This window comes from Bactrocera dorsalis, chromosome 1 (assembly GCF_023373825.1).
Source record: "Bactrocera dorsalis isolate Fly_Bdor chromosome 1, ASM2337382v1, whole genome shotgun sequence".
NCBI lineage: Eukaryota > Metazoa > Arthropoda > Insecta > Diptera > Tephritidae > Bactrocera > Bactrocera dorsalis.
The window spans coordinates 48,873,466-48,893,149 of record NC_064303.1 but is presented as its reverse complement, the minus strand read 5'-3'; the positions used below and the strand labels follow the sequence as shown (position 1 = coordinate 48,893,149).

At 36.2% G+C, this 19,684-nt stretch overlaps 2 protein-coding genes across 2 annotated transcripts in view; both read left to right on the top strand.

Annotated features, from left to right (window-relative positions):
* The window catches only part of LOC125775363 (uncharacterized), a 727,609-nt gene that overhangs the window by 617,377 nt on the left and 90,548 nt on the right, over positions 1-19,684 (top strand). The window lies entirely within an intron of this gene.
* LOC105226444 (transmembrane 9 superfamily member 2) overlaps positions 1-19,684 on the top strand; it is a 147,660-nt gene that overhangs the window by 121,784 nt on the left and 6,192 nt on the right. Inside the window, exons 3-4 of the mRNA XM_049462539.1 lie at positions 10,165-11,150; positions 11,203-11,362. Of these exons, the coding sequence (XP_049318496.1) occupies positions 10,165-11,150; positions 11,203-11,362 (1,146 nt within the window). The remainder of the gene's footprint in view (positions 1-10,164; positions 11,151-11,202; positions 11,363-19,684) is intronic.

Sequence of the window (19,684 nt, the reverse complement as noted above, 5' to 3'; positions counted from 1 at the left end):
CTTTTATAAAAGTTAAAATTTTTCAACTTTCATACACGTTGGGTAATCAAAACAAGAAAAAACGTTAACTTCGTCTGCACCGTCTGCATTTATTTTAGTAACTATTTGTTCTGTTTGTGTGGAAGTTATATTCTATAGTAATCCGATCTTAAGCAGTAATCCATGTCAATTTTCAATCACGTCAAATGCGAAAGTTTTCCATTGAAGCCCTTGATTCCGATCGTTCGTTTATATGGCAGGTATATGCTATAGTGAGCTGATCTGAACATTTTCTTCCGATATTACATTATTTCTATGAATAATAACTCATACCAAATTTCGTGAAGATATATCGTCAAATGAAAAAGTTTCCCATGCAAGCGTTTGATTCCGATCACTCAGTTTGTATGGCAGCTATATGCAATAGTTAACTGATCAGAAAATTTCTTCGGAGATTACATTGTTGCCTTAGAAAATAATCTATACCAAATTTCGTGAATATATATTATCAAATGCAAAAGTTTTATATATAAGCCCTTGATTCCGAACGTTCAGTTTATATAGCAGCTATATGCTATAGTAAGCCGATCTGAACAATGTTTTCGTATATTATATTATTATCTTGGAAAATAATCTGTGTCAACTTTTATGAAGATATGTTCATTGGTAAATGTGAAAGTTTTCTATACAAGAACTTGATTCCGATCATTCAGTTTGTAAGGCAGCTAAATGTTATAGTGGTCCGATATCGGCAGTTCCCACAAATGTGCAGCTTCTTGACGAGGAAATAACATTTGCAAAATTTCAAAACGATATCTTAAAAATTGAGGGTATGTATACAGACAGACGGACATGTCTAAATAGACTCAGCTCAACATACTGATCATTTGTATATAAAAAAGGGTCTCCGACGCTTCCTTCTGGGTGTTACAAACTTCGTGGCAAACTTAATATACCCTGTTCGGGGTATAAAAAACATTACAGGAAGTATAATCGTAGCAACCATCTTGTTGAAATTACATATATTGAATATGAAAATGATTAAAATTAAAAACTGTAAATATAATTGTTAAAAATTTATTATGATCATTATTAGGCCGGGTCGATTTGTATGAGTGGAAAAAAACCAACAAAGCGGCTAGCAAAAACGAAAACCTGTAGTTCTTTCTAATTCTAAGAAAGTTTTGCCAAGAAACCATGGGTCTAAAATTAATTCCCAGTTCGGGCAGAGCGACTTTAGATTTTGAGGTCATACTTATTAAATTGTACACAAAAACTTTACACTTTCAAAAGAAGCGATCTGGAAAATTGTGCTTGGTTTCTTCGATTACAACGAAAGATTGTGCTTCTATGTATGCTGCATACAGATATTCCCATATTTTTTCAATAAATTCTAAAATTGTGGAAAATACGGTGGATCGAAAATAAAATTTTATTATTGTACATAATTAAGTTTTCAAAAAATTAAATGTTTTTGTGGTGCAAGTTGCAGACATTGTTTTTTTTTGCTGAGGACTGAGAATCTTGTCTAGTTTTAGTTTTTTTTATGTTTTAAAGTATTTTTTGGATTCCATGCGTGATGTTGTAGTACGACTTTTTATAGTTACGGCCATATTATCGTCTCTATTCATTGCAATAGCGCGTCGTGAAACTGTTGTCAGAAGCTGTACGCAACGCTCAGTTGCTTGGGTATGACACGGAATTCCTGGGTCAGGAAGCGGCGGATCATCAGACTCAATAAACTGCAACAAGTGTTCGTATGGAATATTTGCTGAGAATGGAGGCTCAGACAAAACACTGTCATCATCTAGGTCAACCAGATCAAAGTAGTCTGAGTATTCAAAATTTATTGCGTGCTTTTTATCATAAACCCTTAGATTAGTCGGGTCACAAACTTTATCACGATAATGTAGTATCTTTTTTATGGCTCTTTCGCGAACATCTTTATCTTATCATAAAGCATTGCCAGTAAGATATTTTCGGTATGAGCGAAGTATAAATTATTTTGGTTTACAGTGTTAACAATTTCTCGCAGCGTTGGTGGTAAATATCGCGTGGACTGTATAAATTTAACAATTGTAAAAATTTAAATTGATCAACAGCAATCGCCTCGAATTCGGGAAAGGTTAGCTTACTCTTACTGTGCTGATCAATCATAAACTATTAGAGTTTAATGGGTATTAAACCACAGCGGCAAGGCAATGTTTTTGCGCACTGACATTTTCTAATACAAAACACTTGATCAATTGTTTCCAGAAACATTGAAGACTTACTTGGTCTACTTTTAAGTTTTATTTCATTATGATATTTATTTAGCAATGTTTTCAGTTTTTTCTAGGCAGTTTTTTCATTGATTAACGAAAGGTTTAGTTAATTCCAAATTTTCCAAATTTTTTTGCCACTTGTGTGTTAAGATTACCGTACGACTGCTTTTTTTATTTTTTGCTCAGCCGCGTAAAAATAAATAGTAATTATTAAAATTAACGTCACGATTACTTGGTAGATTTAGATCACTTAAATCTCTCGGCAAGCCAATATTCAGACTGGGAAGAACACAAGACCCGGAGTTCATTGAAATTGTATCAATTTCTGAATTGGTGAAATCAACTGACATTGCAGACGTTTCCATTATAATTTATTAATCGAAAACTATTTAAAACATAAAAAAAATTATTTAGAACACACTATTTTTATTCAACGCAGACCACTTGTGTGGTAAGAGTACCGTACCATTGCTTGCTTTTGTTGTTTTTTGCTCAGCCACGTAAAAAAACAAATAAGTTACAAAAACCTGCTATTATTGCATGCTATTATTTTTAAAACTATAGGCTTTTGAGTACAATTTTATAAGTATGACCTCAAAATCTAAAGTCGCTCTGTGCGAACTGGGAATTAATTTTAGACCCATGGTTTCTTGGCAAAACTTTCTTAGAATTTTTTGTAGTTTTCGTTTTTGCTAGCCGCTTTATGCGAAAAAAATCGACCCGCAATAATGATCATCTACCCTCATTAATTATCGCAAATGTAATTTGAAAAATTACTAAATTAATATAAAATTTTTAGTTTGTTTCTGCCTAATACCAAATCGAATTAGGAAGTAATCCACGGGGTTATTTTTACACCGAAAATAACTTTTTCATTTTTATTCATAAATACAATTTCCTATATTGAACAGTTTCTCGTGGAGGCTGAATTAAGCGACCGTAGTGCCAAAGATACCTTCTTTGCCCACCCTGGCGTTGAAGTCGCCAAGCACGATTTTGACATCGTGGCGGGGGCATCTCTCATAAGTGCGCTCCAAGCACTCATAAAAGGCATCTTTGGTCACATCGTCCTTCTCTTCCGTCGGGGCGTGGGCGCAAATCAGCGATATGTTAAAGAACCTCGCTTTGATGCGGATTGTGGCTAGACGTTCATTCTCCGGAGTGAATGATAGTACTCGGCGACGGAGTCTCTCTCCCACCACGAATCCTACACCAAACTTGCGCTCCTTTATATGGCCACTGTAGTAAATGTCACAAGGACCTACTCATCTCTGACCTTGTCCCGTCCATCGCATTTCTTGGACGGTGGTGATGTCAGCCTTTGTTTTTACGAGGACATCAACCAGCTGGGCAGCGGCACCTTCCCAATTAAGGGACCGGACATTCCAGGTGCATGCCCTCAATTCGTAGTCCAAGGCTGTTTACGCTTTTTCATTGGGGGTTTCGTTTGCCATGGTCGTCATCCGAGGCTGGTTCTGACTATTCACTGGGGGTGTTTTTTTACGTGGCGGGTCCCAAACCCAGCGCACAACCCTATGCAGGGGCTGTTTCGCCTTCTCACTTTAGCTTGCCTTCAAACGGATGTTCTTAGGCTACCCAGAGGATACTTGGTCAAAGACCGGAAGTCGTGAGCTGCTTGAGCCATATGTATATGTATTCATGCTAGTAGAGTTATTTTATTAGATATACATACATATGTATGTTTTCTCCACGTAAGTCTTCAATCTAAGTGAATACCAAGGTAGGTTACTTCATTCGCTAGGGGTATTAAAATATTATAAATATTTTCTGCCGGACACACTTTTGGTCTGAGCGAAAATGCTTACACTTTTGTTCATTCACATTTATATGCCAGTTGGCTAGCCATTCTTCTACAGAATTTAAGTGCTACGCTAATACTCTTGATGCTATTATGTTGTTATTGCCGTCATCCGTCATCCGCAAAAGTTGATGTCAATGCATTATTAGCTGTTGGAAAATCTGCTGTATATGTGATGCACAGAATCGGGACTAAAACACTGCCATAAACACTCTTTTATTTAAAAAAAGACTCCCAATTTTTTATAAAATTCTATAGGTAGAATGTTTTTTAATCTTTTATAAAAGTTCTTCTTGCCACACCTTATCAAACGCTTGAGCCACGTCTAGAAATATAGCTGCATAGTACTCTCTGTGCTCAAATACTTTTCTAATTTTGTTAGTAATTCTATTATATTTACTTGCTCTATTTTGCCATGTTTAGCACGAAAACCGAATTGGTGCGTTGGTATTATATAATATTATTTTCGTGGCGAAAAGGGGACATCTTTTATGGTAACCCTTTTTCAAATATTTTAGAAAGACAGGGTAAAAGACTGATTAGTCTGTATGGAGACGGCGGGTTTAAGTCTTTCCCCGGTTTATCTATCAAGATAATCTGCGACTTTTTCCATGAAATTGGAAAATATCCTAAACTAAGAATTTCAGTGAAGAGCAGAGACAGCAGTATTTGGTTACTCATTTAGCATTTTTGGGGAAAGGTGACGTCTTAAAAAACTTGAGCGACTCATTAGTTGTGTTGGGTAAGATTGACAGCTTAAAGTTGTTCTTTGGGCAATTAGGTTGAAAATCCTTTTCTAGGAATTAGCCTTTAGCCTTTTTCTCGTCACTTCGTCCTCGCAGCAATTTTTTTATAGATATTGTTATAGCTTGTAACTGCGCTGTAGCATGGGATTCTAATGCTTGGTGTTTTAATCGTTTTCTAACCAACACTGCTGTTCCACAATGTTTCTTTCCATATGCGTGGTTTGTAACATATAGTCGAAATTCCGGTATAAATAAATTGTTTTTATTCGTAAGATGAGTTTCTGACAATAGCATTATTTTATTTTCATCAAGAAATCTACTAAAATCCACTTTATGTTGGTTAACACAACACCCTTAGCATTCCATATACAAATGTTTGATACACTCATTTTTTACTTAAAAAAGTTTGCCAAACACTTGGCTTTGTGATTTCAATATTTTCGTAGGGAGACATATTAGTCTTTTGATTGCGACGTGCTTGAATTTCGAGACAATTTCTTTTTTAAATCTTTATATACAGGACAACCTCTATAGTTTGTAGTCTGATTTTCCCCACAAATACTACCTTTTTTATTTAAATCGTCTTTGATTAGGAGTATATTTTGATGTAGGATGTAAATCACCACACAGACATTCCATAGGGTGCAATATGTTTTCATGTGTTCATACTCTTGACAGTTTGTGCATTGTACTGAACCATTTCTTTTGTGTTTTACCTAACCATAATTCTGCGATGGAGCAGATATTTTAGGATGTGTTTAATTTTTCTTTAGTTGGTTAGAATTTCTCATCATTTCTATTCTGGACATTGGTTGTGGGACTTTGTTCTTTTTAAAAATATTTACAACTGATTTAATACTAAAACCACCTTCCTCCAGTGTTTCTTTAACATCGTTAGAGTCTACCGAAGACTTTATACCTTTTATGACAACAACTAGGCCTTTTGAGGTTTTCAGTTGGTAAGAGTAGTAATTCATGTTATTATTAGACAAGTATTTTACAACATCCATGAAACTTTTTTCAGTGTATGTTTGAATTTTTGTTTCATCTATGTTGCCTTTTTTCATGGGCACAATACGCAAATTGTTTGTGCCTATTAAATTGATTAGTTTGGAGACAAGTGCATTTGAGCAAAGTTCACGCAAATAGATTGGAGCGGGTTTGGAATTCAAGACTGTGGGGGTACCCTTTGTATCATCGTTAGGTTCTTTGCTCAGTAAGGCAAATCTGTTGGCATTTAAAATTTCTGGCTTTTTACTATTTGGTCTGCCTGGTTGAATGTTTTTGGTATTGATCGCTGATTTAATTGGACTTAATTTCCTCTTTAAGTTTATATAGCGATCAATGCCAGTCTGAACAGGTGGCTCTTTTTTGTTTGGTACATTCTCACACTGCAGTTTGCTTTCCTTCGCTGTTCGGGTGCTTGCTGGTGCCTGCAGGCTTGTTGCTGTCAGCCCACCTGTTGTTGCCTGATTGCGGTTTTCGCCTGACTGCGTCCTTTGCTTCGTTTTCTTTTCAGCTTATCGCCGCAATGACTCATCATCGCCGTTACATTTTTTATTACCAGGAGTTTTTATTGTTGGCTCGACAAAGCTGAAGTAGGCATTTAGGGAATGTCTATGGCTTTGCCGGTGACGCTGCACAGCACTTATTATTGTTTGTTTGTTGTATTTTTTTGTTTTTTTACTTTTGGTTTCGTGCACAATTTGTTTATGTTTATAATTAACTGATATGTCGAAGTGATCTTCGCGAAAAGTGTGCGAACTTGATTCTTATTGCATTAGTTGAGAGCATCTCGTTCAAGGCCAATAACCGCCATGTTGCTTTCTTTGGTGACGTGCTTGCAAACGTGTTTGATCAATTTCACCAAACTGCAATACTTACCATTGATATGAGTTTTGAATGTAAATTAAACAATGAAGGCGAATATGGTACGATCCATTTATTGTCAACTTTAATATTTACTCCTCTAAATTGAATGCTAAATGTACTGCCATTGTCGTCTGTTAAGCGACGTTGATGCAATGGATATCCATTATTTCCAGTTCGCGTTTCCGAAAGAAAAGCACGTGGATTGTTTTTTGTACATTTATTGTCAGACACCGAAGTGGAATTGTGGTGTCCGTAAGGTCCATGAACCATATTGGTTTTCACCACTTCGTATAATTCTGGATCAGGAATCTTCGCAGAAATGATTTCATCAATTTGATCTGGTGTAACCACCATACACCATCCAAGGAAGAATGTGTGCGCGCAGCAAACCTCCTTTTTGCCACTCAACACATCCAGCATTGCTTTGGGCTGTCAATGTCAATAATCTACAAATATGGGGGCTGTATGTTTTTCTCGAAAATCGTCACGATATTCGTGATTCATTGAAAAAAAAAAAACATAGTGAAGTTAATTTAAAGCGAATAAATCATTTTCAACGCGAACGGTAGAAATATAGACATCGCAATATGCTCTTCTCATAACGACTTTAGACTTTATATATCCCCACAGGAAAAAGTCTTGGTGGTCAATCAACCGGCCCAAAACGTGAAATTATCTGTTCACCGAACTATTCTCTCAATAAATCCATAGATTGATGCTCATGAGATCACAAAATCCGCCAGTTTAAAAAAGTGTGTGTTTGAGGTGTGTGTAAAGTTTGAGGTGTGCACTCCGAGCGCTTCGAACGTCGAGCGGCAGTATTATTATTTGGCCTTTTTCGAAACCTTCCAATGGTAAAGTGTGTTTCTACATTAATTCTAAGGGTATAAGGGAACAGAAAATGCAAAAAAAAATGTGAAAAAGATTACCTACTGACTCCTTAATTGATCAGTATACAAAAGTGATGGTGCGTTTTCGAATATCTGTGAAATCGGTACATGAATTTCCTCAGCTTCCATATATTTCATATAATGATTTCCTTTTTTCTAGCAGACTTGTTGCCTAATATATCGGTCGGTATGTATTTCTATTGGTATTGACGACGCTGATCGAATAAAACATCTTTTGAGGCTCCATATTTTTCTAATGAATTGGAATCCGGAGTTAAAGACGGCCACGCATTTGCAGCTATACATTGTGACAAAGAAGTACCCGTTAACTTAAACGGGTAAAACGAAAAACATTTAATTATTCGTCAATATTTTTCTTGTCGCTTTCAAAATAATCTCAACCAGATGTGATACACTTATGCAAACGATTTTTCCAGTCTTCGAAACACTTTTCATAAGAACTTTTTGGGTTGACATTCATCTTTTCAGCGAATTTTGTTTTATCTCTTCGTTCAACTGAAAACGGGTTCCATTCCGGTAATTTGCTTGTTTGCTTGTCAAACTCATAAACCGATGTCTCATCGGCAGTTATAATGCTATTCATGAATGTACATACCTATTTACGGTGCTCTTTTTAAAAAATAAACATATTTATCGGGACGAGTCGAGCAAAAGCGCGTTTCATACCCAAAATATCCACAAAAATCATTCAAACGGACTCTCGAGAGAGAGCGAAATATCCCCTCCACAGGGAACGGCCCCCAATGAAAAATTACCAACAGTCAAGCTCCTTACGTACAGCTGCAACCGAAACCATTGGTTTTCGGAAAATGCAAAAGAACAGCTGGTACGATGAGGACTGCTGTGTCGCAATGGAAAGAAAACAGACTGTTCCTACCTCGCAACGTTACAATCGACCTCAACACATGCGGGATGAGATAGATACCGAGAGTTGAATCGGGAAACGAGATGCTTTTGCAGACAGAAAAAAAGAGAGACCGTGAGTATGAAGAGGTTGACAAATTAGCCGACAGTGGTAATGCTCGAAAATTCTACGAAAAGATGCGGCGACTGACAGCAGGTTTCAAGACCGGAGCATACTCCCAAAATGATCTAGTGACTGATGTAGAATATGGTCGGACGAAAGCATGGCCAACGATTGGAATTGAAGTGTACTCTGCCCAATCCACAAAAAGGGAGACCGCACAATCTGCGCCATCGCGTATAAGGTTCTATCGAGCGTATTGTGTGAAAGATTAAATCCCACCGTCAACAAACTGATTAAACCTTATCAGTGTGGCTTTAGACCTGGCAAATCAACAACTGACCAAATATTCAACATGCGCCAATTCTTGGACAAGCCCCTCGAAAAGAGAATCGACACTCACCACCTCTTCGTCGATTTCAAAGCTGCCTTTATGCTGCGATGTCGCCCCGCGAAGCAAATGGGTCTGGTGGTGAACGCATAATATCTCTTTACAACAGGTGCTGCTTCGGACTAAGTAAAAGTAAAGTCCTTTCTCGACAATGACATCATCTGATTAGTCGACGTTGCTACTTTTCAAGAGAAAAGTTTTGCGAAAGATTTATGGGCCTTTGCGCGTTGGCCACGGCGAATATCGTATTCGATGGAACGATAAGATGTATGAAATATAGGACGACATTGACATAGTTCAGCGAATTAAAAGACGCCGGCTATGCTGGCTAGGTCATGTCGACCGAATGGACGAAAACACTCCAGCTCTGAAAGTATTAGACGCAGTACACGCCGGGGGAAGCAGAGGAAGAGCTCCACTCCGTTGGAAGGGCCAGGTAGAGTAGGACCTGAAACCTAACGCCAACTTGCGAAGAGGTGAAACGAATGTCGCGTTGTTGTTAACGCGGCTATAACGCCAGTAAAGAAGAAGAAGAAGTATAAATATCAACGCACTATTGAGGTGTACCGACTTAAGCAGGTGCTATAAACAAACTGGTTGATAGTCCGCACTAATATTTGATGTAGTAATTTAGGACAGTCCTACAAACTAAGCAAAATACATTTTTTTAAATATCAGAGATATTCGCTTTTACGGAAGTCTTTTCACCAAACCATTACAGCAGCTTCAAGCACGTTATCCAAAGGTGGCAAATTTACCGAGGTTAGACTTTGATGTGGAAATCATCACGAAAATATCCTGACATTGGTCTGGTCGATGTATCCATTTCTGTTTTCTAAGGGCATTTTTACAAATGCATTTTTGAATAGTTTTTATAGGTATATTGTTCCGAACCACGCGGGCACTTGAAGAAAAACGATCAGGAGCGCGTAAACAAACATTTTCGAAATATTAAGCTTTTTTGAGAGTATCAAAATTCATGTTCCTGAATTGATATTTTGATATAAAAAGATATTAAGTTCTATCAGCATCTGAAATTATTTCTCCACCTTGGATTCTTAAAAACAGCTGGACTAAATTTATGTAGCTGCACCCGAACCTACCCTGTTCTTACATTTTAAGTATAGTATCATTTAAGCGCACCAATAACTAATAATGTGCTATATTTCTTAAAAAGGTATGTATAAATAATCTCATTATCTAATATATTTTTTTCAGGTGTGTACTAAAAACTATACTGGTGACAATCCAGAAAGTGATCATCGCATCATGCTGCTTAAAAAAGGGATAAGTCTAAATTATCAACATCATTGGATTGTTGATAATATGCCAGTGACTTGGTGTTATCCGTTAGATAACGACAAACAATACTGTAGTACAGGATTCCCAATGGGTTGTTTTGTCCGGCCAGATAGCGATGAAGCCTGTCTTGTTAATCCAAATTATAATAGGCGAGGATTTTATTATATTTTTAATCATGTAGATTTGCGAATTACGTACCACAGCGGACAACCTGAAGAAGGCGTTGGATTTCATGGAAATGGGGGCCGTATTATTTCTGTTAAAGTTATACCTCGTTCGATTAATCACATAAGCTCTTCAAAAATAGACTGTGATAATACTGATCCACTTGCTTTAAAAAGCAATTCGCCAATCCGAGGAGAGCACCTGTTAATTTCTTATACATATAGCGTCCAATTTAATATGGATAATTCAGTTAAATGGTCATCACGCTGGGATTACATTTTAGAATCAATGCCTCACACAAATATTCAATGGTTCTCAATCCTCAACTCTCTTATTATAGTACTATTTTTGTCAGGAATGGTGGCAATGATTATGCTACGAACATTACATAAAGATATTGCACGCTATAATCAAATGGATAGTGGAGAAGATGCCCAAGAAGAATTTGGTTGGAAATTAGTACATGGTGATGTATTTAGGCCACCAAGGAAGGGCATGCTTTTGTCAATTTTTCTCGGATCCGGTGTGCAAGTAACTTGCATGACTTTAATTACGTTGGCATTTGCTTGCTTAGGATTTCTTTCTCCAGCAAATCGGGGAGCATTAATGACTTGCTCGATGGTTTTATTTGTTTCCCTTGGCACGCCGGCAGGATATGTATCATCGCGAATTTACAAAAGTTTTGGAGGAGTTAAATGGAAAAGCAATGTAATTCTTACTTCTGTTGTATGTCCTGGGTAAGTCGATTGTTTTAAACTTAATCATTGTTTAATATTATGTATTTATTAGGATTGTATTTGGGCTTTTTTTCGTAATGAATTTAGTCCTTTGGCACGAAGGTAGTTCAGGCGCAGTTCCATTCAGTACACTTGTTGCTTTGCTCGGCCTCTGGTTCGGAGTATCAGTGCCCTTGACTTTTGTCGGAGCTTACATGGGATTTCGTAAAAGGGTAAAGTTTAAATATTTTCTCTTGGTAAATTGTTAATATTTTTTTTACAATTATGTTATTGTTTTTTTAATAGTTTAATTATTGATTATCACAACAATAACTGTAACATGCTTATCAATCAATAATGATTACGATTATGTACTGATACTTAAAATACTTTTAAAAATCAATAATCAACAGAAACGTCTAAGGCCCTAAAAATTTATAAATAAATCATCAGTATGATGAACTTAGTCGATTTAGCCATGTCCGTCTCTCTTGTCCCAAAGTATGGAGATATCAATCAGAGTTTATGCACACGTCCTTTTCTTCTCAGGAAACCTTTCTCGGAACCGCCGATATCGGACCAATAAAGTATGCAGGTACCACACGAACTGAACGATCGGAACCAATGCGTGCTCTGAAAACTGAGCTGTGAAGAAATTGTTCAGACTAGATCACTATAGTATGTAACTAGTCATGCAAACTGAACGATCAGAACCCAGAACTCGTAAGGAAATGTATTTATTTAAAAAGATAATTATACGAAAAATCGTTTTATCGAGTCACTATAGCAGATAGCTGTCAAACAAATTGATTGATCAAAGTTCTTGTAAGGAATATTTTGTATTTGTGAAGGGTGTTTTAGCTTCGTTGAAACCGAAATTTTTCTTCTTTTTTACTATTCTACTTTATTGGCTTAGACACCGCTTACACGGTTATAGCTAAGTTTACAACAGCGTGCAGGTCGTTCTTTCTTTTCTCTTAATTCGCCGAACTATGTCCATGTAGTCATATATCTCGTACAGCTAATTTTTCCATTGACTGCGGTAATCGCCCTTGGGAATGGGCAAAGGACCATAAATCCTTCGCAGAACATTTCTCTCAAAAGCTTGTGGTCCCGACTCATCAGATGTTGTCAACGTGCATGTTCCTGTACCATAAAGGAGGACGGGGATGATGAGTGACTTGTAGACTTTGGTCTTTGTTCTAACTTTACTTCTCAATTGCCTACTCAGTCCAAAGTAGCACCTGTTGACAAGTGTTATTAGAAGAAATCATCTACGACTTCGAAGTTATGACAGTCAACAGTGACGTGGGAGCCACGATGACTATTTCTTTAACGACCGGAGATATTTCTTGCTCTCACATGGTGAATATCTGGTCAGTTTGTTGACGGTGGGCTTTAATCTTTCACACAGTACTCTCGATACAACCTTATATGTCATGTATGGTAGTTGGAGCAGATTATTTGTTCTCCCTTTTTGTGGATTGGGCTGAGCATACTTATGTATATTCCAATCGTCAGCCACCATATTCTACAGAGAAGCTGATTCTTATCAGTTTTTCGCCGCCATATTTGAATACTTCGGCCGGAAATCCATCGGCCCCGGTGGCATTCAGCAGGTTGGAGAAGTACTAACCAATTTAAAAAGTGATAATTTCATAACGAACGTACCAATTGTTATATACAACGATTACAGATTTCAATGAACTTCCCATTTCATTTTGCTTCACTTCTAATCTCTTGTCACAAATTTAAGCAACAGTTTCAAATACTTTAAATCGTAGTCATCCCGAAAGCAAAATCCAGTTATAGTATCCCGCACAAGTTTACCTTCAACTATTATCCATTAGTCCTACACAATTAAGTGTTAATTCCGAAATTTCAAGTGTTTTGATTTTGGAGTATAAAATTATCAATTTAGTTTTTAATAATTAACTAGGAAGTTAGCTATGTTAACAGGGAGTAACTAAACTACCTGAAAATTCACATGTATGTTTTAACTTTTTTCAGTGGCATCACGTATGTTTATTTAATAAATATGGTTTAAAAAACTAAAAATCATTATTCTAAAGCATATTAAACTGCAAAGGAAAGTATAAATATAGTTGAAAACGCTTTTCGAACCATACACTGAAAAATAATTGTTAATATAAACTGATAGTAATAGTATAAGACTCAAAGGGCAGCAGATTGACAGCCCAGAAAAGGAAGCCATGACGTCACTAAGGCAATACAGGTACGTAAATTAGAAGAGTTTCGAAAGTAAACAAAACAGCTTGGACATATTAAAGAGTAGAATGAATGCAACGTCCGAAATTAATAGCGGACAGTTTTGTTAGTTCTTACACTGTGGCAGACGTTTTGTAAAAAAAGAAACTGAAAGGTACTTTAACAAATGTGATTTTTGTACTCTTGCAACCTGTTGCTACAGAGTATTATAGTTTAGATAGATCTAGGTTTATGTATATAAAAATGATCAGGATGACGAGAAAAGTTGAAATCCGGTTGACTGTCCGTCCGCACAATTTTGATATCTTGATGAAACTTGGTAATCAGGCTTCTTACTTCAAAAACATTACGAGTTCGTAAAAAGGCGTAATCGGACCACTGCCACGCCCACAAATCGCCATTAACCGAAAATATAAGCTTTTTAATTTGGCTTGACAAGCAATACTCTCATGTTATTACTTTCAAATCGCAAAGCCGTAAGAGTTTGTTAAGGGGGTATTCTACTCTAGAAATCAAATTTTGGGCGGTTTTTTGAATTTGATTAAAAAAAAACCAAAAATATTTTTAGTATCCATTTTTTTATGGTCTTTTTATTGATATCTTAAGAATACAGAAAAACAATTTTACAAAAAAATATTAAAAATTTAAATAATTAGAGGGGGTGGAGAGACAGGTGTAAAAAAAAATGGCGCATCCTGGTGACATTGATCCTGACTCTCCTGGTGGTCTGAAAAAAAATCAAAAGAAATTCTTAATCAGCAAGGATGCTGTTATAGTCCCTACCTCAGGGAACACGAAATTTTTTTTTTTGAAAAATGGTGACTGCCTGAAAATAAAAATCATTTTTTACGCTTTTTTTTTGAAATTCCTGAATTTTTTAAGTATTAAAAACAAAGGATTAAGGATTATATAAAGATAAAGGATTATATAAAGAAGGTTCACACAAAATTTCTACTAAATCGGTTGTACAGAACTTGAGATAATGCCGGTACCGTGTGGAAAAAAGTAGTTTCGAGAAAAACGCGTTTAAAAAAGTGAGTCTACTTACCTACCGGGCTAGGTACTGCGTCACTAAAGTAACTGTAGCTCTTAAAATAATTTTAATTTTTAAAAATCCTTTGGAGGATATGTTCTTAAGGGTCTAAACTTTAAATATATGAAAAAAATATAATTTTTCAAAATTCTAGAGTTGAATACCCCCTTAATGAAGTCCACAACAATATATTTATTATTTTATCTCAATTAATTCATCGTCATTCCAGTGGTTTTAGCGACGATGGAACAGAGGGTTGACATTCTTAAAGGGTTAAATAAACACAATATAGAACTAAAGACTGATTGAACAATTGCAAAAATTGCATTAAAACTGCAACTCACTGAAAACCTCGAAAGGAAATTTCATTTTTCAATACTATTTATACGTTTTGGCTCGTTCCATATCATGCTATTTTATTTCAAAGCAATAGGAAAAAATATTGATGATTACCTACTATAATGGTTCTTATAAGTATATCAGTATAGAGCTTTCTGAAGGGGAAACAGAAGTATTCGCAAATAACTTATTTCTTTTAAAAAATTTAACTGATATGACGTCTGTCTCGGAAATGGTAGGTGCAATAATTACAGAAATTGGACATAACTAATGCTGATACGAACATTTCAAGGAGAGTTTAAAGAGTAATTAGAGTTAAAGAATTCAGCAAACATATTGTATTAGAAATTGTGTGATTCTCTCTGGTCATAGTCGTCTTATATTTTATTGCGGACGAAAAATTAGAAATCTTGCGTTTGGAGTTGACGAAATCATAGAACAATTTTGGATTACGTATAATATTATTTATGCTTTGTTTATTTAATAATAATATAATATAATTTTAATATAACATATTTTGTAAAGTTCAGCTAATTGGGACACAGTTTAGAATATTTTGAATAGTCAACAACTATACCAGTTTTTATTTTAGTTTAAAAGCACAAGTTTTTTTTTTTTTAATTTACATAATCCTCACCAAAACCACAAATTAGAACTTATTCTTTGAGTAACACCACATTTCGGAACATACCTTTCAACTAAATTTGAAATAGTTTCATTGAAATGTAAGACAGAAAATTCAATATTGCCACTGTAATCTGGCTAAGTTACTGTAGAAAGTTCGCAATTAATCTTATTAAAATTAGCTTTATTATGATAACAGTCCCTTGGCAGAGCCAAAGTATAACATCGGACAACAGATAATATTATAGCGCTAAGAACTTACCGAACTTGTTTGAAATTAAATTAATTTGGTTAAGACCCATCTAAAAACTCGTTAAAACATAAGTGAGTACTAATAGGAATGATGTTATCATCAATAGTTTTCATTGATACACACGGTAAATTGAAATCTCCCAAAACAATCAAGGAACTAGTCATTGAGGAGGTATATACAATAAGATATATTAAGTAAATATAACTACTATTAACGCAAAATCGAATGCACTTAAGCTCAATGAAGTCTGCATGATGAATATCGACTTCTTCTGATGCAATTCAAGAATGTACAGCAAACGGGGCACTGCTGAATAGAAATTCTTCTCAGCCGGTCATATCTAAAGATTTCAAATTCCCTATTAAATATCTCATTATCAAAAATCTGCAGCTTTAGCCAATTTTCTGTGAGAGCGATGATTTTAAAATTACAATTCATGCCATTTAAATACTATTCAGTTTTTTTTGTTTTACGACCACTAACATTTTGATAATAAATACTTCGATCTTAAAATACGCTATATTCCTGTCGTATATGAAGTTAAATTTTAGGATATTAGTATTGTTCGTTTTTGTGACGATATAAAATTCCTTATACTTTTTCGTGGTATTACAAGTAAATTTTTAGTAACAGACTTAGGGTTATTCAGAGGCGTATCCTTAGAAGATTTTCATTTAACATTTTCAGTTACAGCTTTATCTGTATTCTTATCATGCGATGACGAAAGCTTGTCTCCTTATAGACCCGGAAAGAAAGATTAATGTGGTCAATGCTTATAGGGGGCGTTCTTTTAAAAGAAGATGCGGTGGACTTTTTATCAGACGGACGTTTACGTTTGGAGGAAGGTTTTAGGTTATCTTCTTGGTCACTAAGGTATTTAAATGATTGAAACAATATTTCATAATGCCAAAATATTTGATAGGGTTTCTAGTTCACGGCCTATTACTTTGAAATTATTGTGCTCCTGCCTAAAGGCTTCAAATACATAGGTCAAAACCAAAACAAAAATAAAAACATTTAAATAATAATTCTCTTTATTTTTATTATTTAAATTTTTTATTTTTGATAAACATATTTATAAGAAATAAAAGCAGTAACGTAATAACTGACTACCAGAGGTCACAACCAATGTAGCGAGCAGTTTGAGATGCACTGTGATACACGAAAAATAAGAACACGCAAAACGCTGTGAACAAAGATGGAAAACGAATGAATAAAAGAAAGAAATTTAAGTAATGAAATATAAATTGGCACTAAAAGGTCCTGTACGATGTGCACGATTGTGGCCGCAATTTTGACCTAAAAAAAATATTTCAAAAAGCTTATTATTTTTTTTAGTTGACAAAATGGCGGCGGTTTAAACATAAAGTATCGAATTTGGCCGTGTTTCATAGAAAAAATTAGGAAAATTTCAAATAGAAAAGAAACTTCCATAGCGCGATAGAAATGATGTTAAAAATGTTATCTCTAAATTGAAACACGACATCTTCAAAACTCTTCCTTTCAGGGTGGAAACCGTTTTGAAAACCCCCACTCTGTTCTTTTTCTATAAGAAATGCTGTAGCGACCGTAATAATTTGAATTTTGGTTTCAATGTACACACACATACATACATGTTACAGTGTATAATATTTATTTCTTAAATATGGATTGAGTAGTTACGGACCTTATGTACATTAATTACTATACTTTTAACCATGTAGGGTAATTTTTTCATGCAGAAATATGGAGCATAAGTCGTTAACAGAGCTTCTCCCAGAACATCTTGACAAAAAACACTTTGCAGTGATCACCATAACTCGGCTTGAAATTATCCGAAAATAAAAATCCAAGAAAAAATAGTCAAATTATAATCAGATCTTCCCCTCATCCTTCTCTGATATATTTTTTTTTCATTCAAAAATTTTTGGCGGCCATTTGAAAAATTCCGCCATTTTGTGGATGGAACACACTTTTAATGCAAAAAAAAAAAACAATTATTAAACGGGGGGAGGTATTTTATATGTCAAAAATGTATACAAAGTTTGAAAGGAATAGGTCAAGCATTTCTGAAATGACAGTGGAGGCGGACTTTGAAAAACTAGTTTTGAGAAAAACGCGAATAAAATGTATAAACTAGAAAAGTGACGAAAAATAAAATTACCCTACATTGTCAAAAGTATGCTCAATAATGTACAAAAGGTTCGAATAAAATTACTCAATCCATATTTAAGAAATAAATTCGCCAAAAAAGTAATTTTTTTGTCACGAAAACCTGGATAAACCTTGCTGGGAGCGAAGAGTTCCCTAGACCTCTTACGATTTACCTGGGGCCGAAAGAACCTTGCGACTGCACAGCTGCTACATCTCCTACCAGCGCTTGCTGATTGGGTTTAAAGCCCAATAGTTCAGGGCTAGGCGCGGCGACCTGTTTATTCCACGTTTTTTGGAATGAAATCAACGTGTTAAAGGAGTCCAGGCTCACAATCATCTAATTACCCAGGCTCTCTGAGTCTAAGGGCAATTTTCGCAGCTATACACGTCGTAGTTATGTCCACTGGTAATAGAAGCAACAGGCTATTCAGTGTCATTGTTAGTGTGGTTCGTGGTGCACTGATGAGAACAGCCCGTTGAACACTCGCCAATTTTTTCGCGAGTGTAGTTCCAGAATTTTTCAGCAAGCAAAAATACCGTAGAACATTAGAGGCTTAACTATGGTTTTGGTGAGAGTCCGCTCCCTTTGTCAATGTCTTCCCTGCAGCCGTACCGTCAAACGATGTCTTCCTTGACCATTCCTCGATGAATCATAGAGACTTAACTGTGTCTGTGACTAGTAAATAAAACCAGTTCGGTTTTGTTAGGATTTTCGGAGAACTCGTTTTCAGCAGCCAGGTCGGTTACGATAATAAGGTACTTCTAAGTTAATTCGTACAAGATATTCAGAAAATTTCCCTAAACCATAAGAGCTATATGGTCTGCATAGACACGCCAGCCGACTTTCCCAACTCTGCTGCGATCGTTCGATCGCGGAGAAGTTTGAGGATGAGATGCTTAAGGGTCGATTTAACCCCAAACTTACTATTCAATGCTTCAATGACAGTTTCCGGCTAAACGTGGTTGAGTGCCCCTTGATATCGAGGAAGGTTTCCACTGCAAACTCTTTGTTACTTATGATCCTTTCGAGTCAGGAAGCGCAGTCAGTCTCAGGCACTCCAAGAGTTAGTAGAAAGATTACTCATAAAGCGAGTGTCTAGGAGCAAGTTAATAGTGTTATGACTTATTATGATTGCCAGGCCAGCCTTGTACAAAGCCCATTCAATAGTTGTCCCATTTTAGAGATCTTTGTTGAAAAGACGTCTGCAAGAGAATTTCAGTATCCAACAGAAACGTTTCCCTCTGCCTCTTGGTAATGTAATTAAACAAGAGCTCTCTAGTGAAGTTTTACATGCTATGCTGAAGACTTCGACGTTTTAATCCACAGAGTCGGTAGAGAGCAAGGATTACTTTCCCGGCGCCTGAAAAGGCCAGTCGGAGCTTTCTGTAGAATAAGTTCGAGTTCGTTTTTCTGATGTCCCTATAGGTTGTCCAATACGGACGTGCTACGTCTAAACTGAATGCAATGTACCTGTGGTCAGTGATTTAGTGGTCCTCTAAAACCCTCCAGTCTAAGATCTGAGGTCCCATCGCGTTCGAAGCTAGGGTGAGGTCGAGGACCTCCAATATATTCAATAACGACTTCGAAAAGCGACTCACCTCTTTGATTCTCTTAGAACAAGACGGCATCGATTCCGTTCGAAGAAACTTCATTCTCCAGGCGGTAGTTTAACACCCTGCTACTTATCGTGCCGTTCCGCAGCCCCAGCTACTTTTTTGCACTATTCGTGGGAGATGAACCATCACCCCTACTGCGGTCACATACACCACGTTCGACAATTTCGCTAAACGTTGACTAGCTTTTCCTACATGGCCTTGTATAGGGTTTGTCCGGAAAGTAATAGGACTGATTTTCTTCCGCCACGACTGTACTTCGGAGCGTGCTCGCACCGACTGAATTCGGTAGAGAGAGCGTTCCTAACTAAGGAACAAGTGGCTGGTCAG